The sequence below is a fragment of the Anarrhichthys ocellatus genome, unplaced genomic scaffold (genome assembly GCF_004355925.1).
Source record: "Anarrhichthys ocellatus isolate YVR2014 unplaced genomic scaffold, GSC_Weel_1.0 scaffold34, whole genome shotgun sequence".
Lineage (NCBI taxonomy): Eukaryota > Metazoa > Chordata > Actinopteri > Perciformes > Anarhichadidae > Anarrhichthys > Anarrhichthys ocellatus.
Genome location: NW_022280064.1, coordinates 1853779 through 1862787, shown reverse-complemented (window position 1 = coordinate 1862787; position 9009 = coordinate 1853779). Strand labels below are relative to the sequence as shown.

The 9009-nt window shown below is 39.9% G+C and overlaps 1 protein-coding gene across 1 annotated transcript; it reads left to right on the top strand.

Annotated features, from left to right (window-relative positions):
• The first annotated feature begins 1663 nt into the window (after positions 1–1663).
• Positions 1664–8625, top strand: LOC116393700 (uncharacterized). Its single transcript, XM_031866240.1, has 6 exons — positions 1664–4627; positions 4756–5022; positions 5100–5210; positions 5636–5722; positions 5807–5835; positions 6505–8625. The coding sequence occupies exons 1-6, from the start codon at positions 4309–4311 to the stop codon at positions 6586–6588; spliced, it is 897 nt and encodes a 298-aa protein (XP_031722100.1). The 5' UTR covers positions 1664–4308; the 3' UTR covers positions 6589–8625.
• Positions 8626–9009: the final 384 nt, after the last annotated feature.

Sequence of the window (9009 nt, the reverse complement as noted above, 5' to 3'; positions counted from 1 at the left end):
TCTCTCTCTCTCTCTCTCTCTCTCTGTCTCTCTCTCTCCTTTTTCTCTCTCTCTCTCTCTCTCTGTCTCTACCTATATATAGACTGCCTTTCCTTCTTTCCTCCGCCTCACTTTCAGTCTCTATCTATCTACACCTGTCTCCTCTCTCATCCTCTCTCTGTCAAATGTGCTTCGTTGGGACGGCTGTCATTAAGTACGCTGTTGCCAAAGTACGTTGTACAAGGTTTACAATCTCAGTATGATGGTTCAGAATGCAACAAATACTGCAAATGTTTTGCACATTACAATATTATAGAAAATATACACAATAATCACCATTTAATCATTAATGGTTTCATTGTTAAGGTCATTTATCATGCAAAAAAAGTAAAAACTGCAGGTACTCAAATGTGAGGATTTGCTGCTTTTCTCTTTTTCATAGCATTATAAATATAATATATAAAGATCTTTAACATTTTGATGGGCCTTTCTTCACTATTCTCTGACAAATAGACTAAATGATTAATTGATTTCGGGGGTGGAAATGAGCTAAAATAGCGTATTTACTCAATACTACTATTTTGAGCTACTTGTGCTTTACTTTCTATTTAATGCTACTTTATACTTCTATTCTACTTAATTTCGGGGGAGAAATGTTGTACTTTTACTCCACTGAATCATCTGAGATTTTATATGAAAAAGATATATGATGGATTTATTAAATACAATGTATCGTTAAAGATGAAATCAGCAGTGACAATAAGCAGTGTTTCGTTGTGGTTTCTTCATTTGAATAACCGACAATTCACAGTATTTAACAGAAACAGCAAAGTATACAGAATAGGAATTAATACACATTTGAGTTCCAGGACTATTTTCGTCAATCCTGCCTCCTATCCAACGCCTCAGATTTACCCTGTGATCTAAACTACTAGCCAATTACTAACTGAGTCTATATGAAGCAGTTCTAATTAGCTCCAACTCGACAAGCTACAAAAGTAAAATGCTGTCTATTTATGCATCAGTATTAACAATCTAATGATGTTATGTATAATGATTTTACAGTCAAAGGGGCCATTTTACTGCAGAACAAGTACTACTGCATTTCACACATAAGTACATTGCTCTTCTTGTATTTGTGTACCTTTACACTACTATCATTTTAAACGCAAGACTTTTACTTGTAATACTTTTACATTGTTGTATTTCTCTGAGTACTTCCTCCACCATCATCAGCAGGTTAATCACCAATGAAAACAAATATCAGTTGCAGCCCTAAAATATCGTACATTGTAATAATGAGAGAGCTTTGAAGTCTGAGAGCTTCTCCTGTGTTTATACGGGCTATACGAGTGCTGCTCAGTCCCTACCTGTACAACATACTACCATACTATTTAGTACGCCATAAAAAAAGATTTGGTATATCCCAATACTGAGCAGGTCAAATGCAGTATGCCAAAATTACCAAGATGTCCTACTGCATCAGGTTGCATTTTGCAGTGTTCAAACCAGCAATGCTTTTCTGGCTACTCCGTAAACTTTATGAAAGAAGTAAAAACTCATGTTTACAATGTTTCCTGAGGTAATAAATAAAGTGAGAAGTAGAGTCTTTTTCTCACAGACTTTTATACACAGATTTATTTTTGCTACTAGAGGAGAAGTCGCCCCCTGATGGCCATTAGAAAGAATGCAAATTTAAGGCAATTCCGCATTGGCTACAAGTAGAGTTAAAAGAGGAGATGCGTTATATCATTGAGGTTTAACACATTCTGGGTCAGAATAGCCAGAAAAGCATGCTAGCTTGCATCCGGCCAAATGCGACCGGATGCAGTAGGACATCTTTGTATTTTTGTCATTTTGCATTTGACTACATACTGTGACATACTAAACGCACAGGCAGTGTCAGTCTCTCTTCTGCATTGACAGGTTTGTCTGCGTCCACCATGCAGTCTCAATGGCCAGGTTGTGATCACTCACTTTGTATTTAGGTCTATTCAGTGCTAAAAACTTTTAAGTTTACTTTGTGTTTTTGTAGTACATGTCCAAACAACTGGTGTACTGTTTGATCCAGATTGTGTGAGGGTTTGTACTGCCCTGTCACTCACTGTAGTCTCCACCTGTCTCTCTCTCCCCCCCCCCATCAGCCACCAGACGTCAATCACAAATCGACCTTTATTTGATTAATGCCTCATTTCAGGATCCTCGTCAAGTCCCCGCTTCGCTGCACACGGTCACTAAAGGTGAACTCTCTTAAAAAGAGCGTAGCCGTTGCATCTACATTTCAAATCACTGACTGTACGGCCGCGCCAGAGATGTGATCGGCCTGCAGGTTGAGCACTGCAAACGTGGTCACAGTCAGATCAAGAGACCTTTAAAGCTCTGTTTATGAAGAGCTACCTGACATTATCAATTTTACCCGCAGTGACTGTGTCCCCTTCAGCTGCAGCGGGTGACAACTGATCAAACAGTATAGCCGTGTTAGTCTCTGTCCATATATCACCGTGTGTGCTAGCGTGTGCTCTTTGTGTGCCCAATTAGTGTCAAATGTGACACCGTGGTTTGATATCTCAACTCAACAAGCACACTTTGATGAGATCACTGCGAGCAATAACAATAAGATTAGCACACAGAAACACAGTCGATTCACGATCCTGGTGTGAGCTGGTTATAAAATCCCTGAAGCCATGTAGATTTCTCTCCCTCGCTCTCTCTCTCTCTCTCTCTCTCTCCCTCTGTGTAGAAATGATTCAGCAGTGGGCAAGTGAAGTGCAGACGTGCATGCAGTATCATGCGATAGTTTGGGAGCACTTCTGTGATGGGTGAGCAGAATTGTTGGACCATGCAAACACAACCTCCCTTTTTCATTCCTTCAACCGCCTTCTTAAAAAGGTTGTCGTTGCGATACTTGTGCATAACCAAAAACATGTTGATATCCAAGTCTTCTGGGTCGGTCACGTGAGATGACAGAGGTCCCAAATGAGCCCTTTTCCCATAGAGTTACATTGGGGAAAGAGATGTTTGTCAGCGGATCATTTTGTTTTTCAGGTAAACCAGCTTCGATGGAGTTTGACCAACACGTCTGCCTCCATCAGACACCACCGGTCATAATGTTCTGTGATGCCATGTTCCATTTTCCTCAGAAACAACACTGACTATTCATTATCACCCAAATTAGCTTTAACTTGCAACTGAAGTCCTTATCTGATTTGTTTCTGAAGAACTGAACTGAGTAATGTCACACCTATTGAAGTATAAGGGAGATTATAAAAATACATTACACCTTACATCGCTTCCTCTCGGCCTGCTGGTTGGTGACACCTCACTCCTGCAGACTAAACAGGCTCTGACAGTAGCTGCATGTGTGCATGTGGATGCATACAGTATATATATGTGTGGAATGTGGAATGAATATTCCACTAATAACGTAGTTTACATGCAGATGTGCATACCTCATAACCGGTGGTGGACTTGTTGGACCATGCAAACACAACCTCCCTTTTTCATTCCTGCATGTTGATATCCAAGTCTTTCATAGTGTTTAAAAGCAGGTGTGTTTGTTCTTCCCAACAGAAACGTGGGCTTTTCTTTTCGGCGTGCATCTCTGCAAACCAATCGGCTAGCTCGGTGTACAACTCACAGAGCCGGCCGTAAACAGGCAAGAAACCGCGTGTCGTAAACTAGGATGAAGATGCATATTCTGAATGCGCTGTATGTCCAAAGAATGCTCCTGAAACCGGAATAATATTGGAATATCACACGGGACTTGACAGGAAATGCTAATGTTAATTCCAGATACTTGATGTCAGTGTGAACTTCACACCTGCTCATGTCGGCCATAAGTGCATAAAAAAAGCAAAAAGTGATGTATGAGAGAACAGAGGGAGGAGGAAGTGACACTTTACTACTATAGGACGTAGATTCAACGTTCGTCTTTAAGATGGAACAAGTTCAGAGACGAGTAGAAGAAGCAGAGAGACAAGAGACGGAGAGGAACGATGGCTGAATTCAGATGGATTCAAATCTCTTTATTTCTGATTCTGGTGCCTCAGTTTACAGGTAAGAATACATATAATGTGTATATGACGACAGAAACATTAAAAAAGCTTATTTATTAGTATCATTAATGTTATTTTATTGCCTAACCTTCATTTAAAGAAGACAGACAAGTAGTCTGTTTGTTTTCCATCGAGGTGAATAGTGAGTTTAATGAACTCTTAGAAACCAACGATGAGGCACATTTGTAAACTGTTGTTGAATCTAAAACTATCTTCACACTGATATTAAAAGTCATGTTTTTATTTCTCTCTCATATTCTCAGCAGCATTCTTCATGGGACTCTTACGAATACGTTTATTCTCCGCCATTGTCAGAGATGGAGATGAAGTCACTTTGCCTTGTAACAGTGTGATAGATGATCATAAGAACTGTAACTCTACTGAGTGGCTCTTCACTGATTCAGCAGAATCAACAGGAGCAAAGCTGGTTATAAATGGGACGATTGTTGAAGAAGCCAACGCTAAATCAGACAGACTGAGTGTTTCAGAGAACTGTTCTCTGGTTATAAAGAATGTCACAGAGGAAGATGGTGGTGTTTATATCTTCAGTTCAGGACAACAACATGCTCTGGTTCATCTGGCTGTTTTTACCTGTGAGTATATTTACATCATAATGTTTCCAAACTGTCTTGTCAGAGCAATATACTGAAACATTATAATAATCATGATTATAGTGATGAAGTTACTCTTCTTTCTCTCACAATGTCTTCATCTTCTCCAGTGACTGAACACGAGGACAATGATGAGGTGACGTTGAACTGCTCTCACACGACATATGACCAATGTGTACGAACAGTGAAGTGGCTGCTTCATGGTCAAGATGTTGATGAAGACAACAAAGACATTAAGACGTCACAGTCTCACTGCACCGTCTCTCTGACGTTTCTGACTTCTTATTCCAGTTACACATCAAGGTTTAATTCATTTAAGTGTGGAGTGACCGAGGGTGACAAAGTGCACCAGTTTTCTTTCAGAAATTTGCCCTCAGGTGAGAAAACAGGTGAGAACATTTTAAAGAAAGTGACCTATGCTTTTCTTCATGGTGTGTAATGTTAATCTGTTCAGGTGAAGACGCAATAACAGCAACAACTGAGTCAACACCAACTGAAGACGGCAGAGAAGCAGCTAACACCACGACACCTTCTGCAATCAGTGACGCTTCACCAAAACTACAAAGTAGTGACTCAGCATTTTATCTTGTCTTTATCTGGAATCTCTCTTCCTGTCTTTTTCTCTCTTCACATTTAAATATTTTATTTCAGTGATATATTTGTTGCAAATTAGGTTTTTATTTGTTCTGCTCAAAATAGAAAGTGATCGATAATAATGAATTGATTTATTTTCGAGATGTCAGTGAAAGCGTAAATAATGCTGAAGTGCAAGTTTTTCTTTGTAATTAAAGTCAGACGGGTTTAATCAGATCGGGTTTAAAATGCCTTTTCTCTCATGTTGATGAATGAAATCAGTTTATCAGGTAAAAATACAACTTTGCATTTTCATACTATTTTCTGAATTGTATAATCTGTAATATCTCTCTCACTCTCCTCTCTTGAAGTTTAAAAGCTGTAACGAAATATTTTTTTATGTCATTCTGGTTCCAGGCTGGTGGAGGTTCATCTTTGTGTCTGTTGGATTAGCAGCACTCATAATAATAGCTGTGGCCGTCAACATGTGGGCAAGAATTATAGGTGAAGAACATCCACATATTAAATATTAAAAAAGAGGATTTTTACTGTTGAAACTAAAGTCGACTCTTTCTTTTGTCTCTTCAGAGAAGAAAACACAGATGGATCAAATCGCTGTGAGTTTTTTACAACCTAATAATGAAATGTTTTAGTTTTTACAGTTGGCACTCTTCACTACATTGTTTTATACAGTATTTTCTCACTGAAACACTAGTGGCTTTTAGCGGTTCTTTACTTCTATAGAGCATTTCTATTGCCTCCACATGGCTCTCAACAAGGGCGACAGCTGAGCCGGCGGCTAGAAGCTAACAGTGCTAACAGCCCTAAACATGCTAACAGAGCCAAAACTGCTGACAAAGCTTTCAGTGTTTACATGAGGTCCCCCTCAGATTACAACACACACAGAGGGAGACATTACTCCTCTAAATCTTTACATAGAGAATAGTTGTTTGCTGCTATATTAATGCTCTGAATATTAAATAGAGAACCTTCAAACAATGCAGACAGTTTGGTTTTATCTCAAGAATTAACGTCCATGTTACTCTGGATAACGTACAGAATGAAATCTAGTTCCAATGCAAACTGTCCAGCATTAAAATCAGATTAGACAGAAGCTGATGCGTTCAGGGTCTGCTGACTCAACTGTGAAAGTGTAATTTAATGTTCTGTGTGTCTTTACTTTAGTTGTTATTTCCTTATGATAAGTGTGGAGCAGTGGACGCCTACAGATCACAGAAGTGGGATTGGAGAGTGTGGGTTTGATTGTGTTGTGTTGTTCCTCACAGGTGCGTTATGATGGAGAAGATGATTCAGTGACCTATGAAAACATCAGACATCAGAAAACATCATCCTCCATCAGACTCCACTGATCTACTCGTCATGATTTACATGAGTGGTTATAGATTGGAAATAAGAAGAAGAAAATTGTCACAACAAACGTCAATGATAACTACACAATACATGACCTAATTTGACCCCAAATGTGATGCTAACGCTAGCTGTTGTGGTTAGCTCTGTTCTGTGACCAACATATAATGTTTCAAGTGCAGATCAGCTTCATTACCATTTCCATCGTATCCCAGCTGCTGCTGATCTCGAGCCATATATTGTCCTTTATTGGGCTGTTGAGGTCGTCGCTGTGTTTCTGGTACAATATTGGGTGATGAGAAACCAAATTGATAAAACATTCCCTATTATGGCAGCAAGCTGCATGGAGCTGGTGGTATGGCATCTCTCGGAACAAAGGTTTTCATTGGTCAAACATATTTCAACAGGTGGAAATCATCTGAAATCGAGGTCCGTCAGAATATGTTCCACAGTGGTGATGAAGCATTCATAAGAACCCCCCAAAAATCAGTGTTTGTACATTTCTGTTAATATTTTTCAGATAAATTCGTGCTTGGTGTGAAATGTCTTTTATTATTTTATTTTAGTCCAGTGTCTTTTCCTGCATCAGTTGTAAAAGTGTTTCTCATCTGCAGCCCGTTCAGAACACAGCAGCTGGATTTTAACTTCATTTAACAAGAAACAACATTTGACTTTTGTTAATTTCCTTAAACTGTCTCCCAGCTGAACATTTCACAGCTGATTTTAAGGTTTACTGCTTGTTTTTGAGGCTGCAGCAGCTTGAGCTCAGTTTCTTGTCTCTGTGTACATTTTAACCCACCTTCATTTAGCATTAAGTGTTTGAATGTGTTTTCAGACTAAACACAATCAAAGACTTTGGAAGCATCAATAAATCACATAAAATATAATAAGTGTTGTCCTCTGTTTGTTCAGTAATTCCTTTCAGGCACAGGTCAGTGCCGTCTTCAGCTTTATAACCCACCGGATTATCTTTGGAACTAATAAACTCATTTAATCTAACCAGGAGAATTCTCCCTCTGACTTTTGACAGCAGGGTTAAAGCTGCGGGCCTGTGATTATCTGAGCTGCCTGCTTTACCAGCTTTGTCCGTAATGACTGGCACCAACAGAACAGCAACATTGATCAGTAACAAGCCATGAATCATAAATTCATCATAAAATCCTCTACTGGCTTATTACTTACTTTAACCCTTTGTAGTGAACTGTGTTTTGTATTTTCCTTCATTCTCTAGAGTAATTATAATAATGGCTTTCATGATGGACGGTGGATATTCACACAATACGGAGGTCTTGTTAAATTCATAATTGTTATTAATTGCTATTATCCATTCATATCAAATGTTTTATCAAAGAGAATTTCAAAAGTGTGGAAGCTTTTTGGTGAGATGTCACAGACCGATTGACAAGACAAGAGCAGCTACAACGCAGTCACACGGCAGTTTGTGAAATAGTTATGAAATGCAAACTATTGGTTTCCTGTACAGGGACAAGAAATATCCGGTTGTTTTCCATGTCACGCGGCACGACTTGTTTTCGACCACAACGTTTATTATCATTATCTGATTAGTTTCTGAAGAACTGAACTGAGTAATTTCACACCTGTTGAAGTATAAGGGAGATTATAAAAATATAATGACTTCGCTTCCTCTCGGCCTGCTGGTTGGTGACACCTCACCCCTGCAGACTAAACAGGCTCTGATAGTAGCTGCATGTGTGCATGTACATGCATATATGTGTGTTGTGTTTGCAGACCATGTGCTTGTATATTTTATGAGCATGTTTGGATTTTTGTGTATTCCTGCATGCATGTGTAGAATCTTTGTTACATCCTGTTTTATTTTGGTGTTTCCTGTTCGAGGGTTGGGGTTGTTGAGGATCTGCTCTCTCTCTCTCACTTCTGCGATGGCCGAGCAAAATAACGCGGCCCACGACCTCCCAACAGCCTCATGTCCTCCATTACCAGAAGCCTGAAGAGATAACAAGATTAGCATAAGCACTTTTAGTAAGTCAGTGTGAATGGGAGCCTTAAAGAGGCTTAAACTGTCCCCCCCCCCCCCTCTTCACCAGCAGCTGACAGATAGTTGGGAGTTGACCGGCACGTTTGATTGGTTGCTGTTCTCTTAGAGATCTCAGACGCTGGCAAATCAATGGGAGATCCATCATTGGGGGACGCTCGGTGTACAGACAGAGCAAATCACTTCTATGAGCGAGAGCAGCTATCAGGCAGAAAATGGTTCCTAATGGTGCCTGGTATGTCTGGTGTAAACTGCAGCCAGCCTCTTTGTCGTCCATCACCCCGGAGCATATGTAACTGAAGGAGGGGAGGCGGCATGGAGAGGAGAGGAAGAGAAGGAAGCATCTGTTCGTTTCAGCATGGGAACCCCTCAGGGGGGCCGGGTGGGTGGGGGGCAACGATAATCTCGG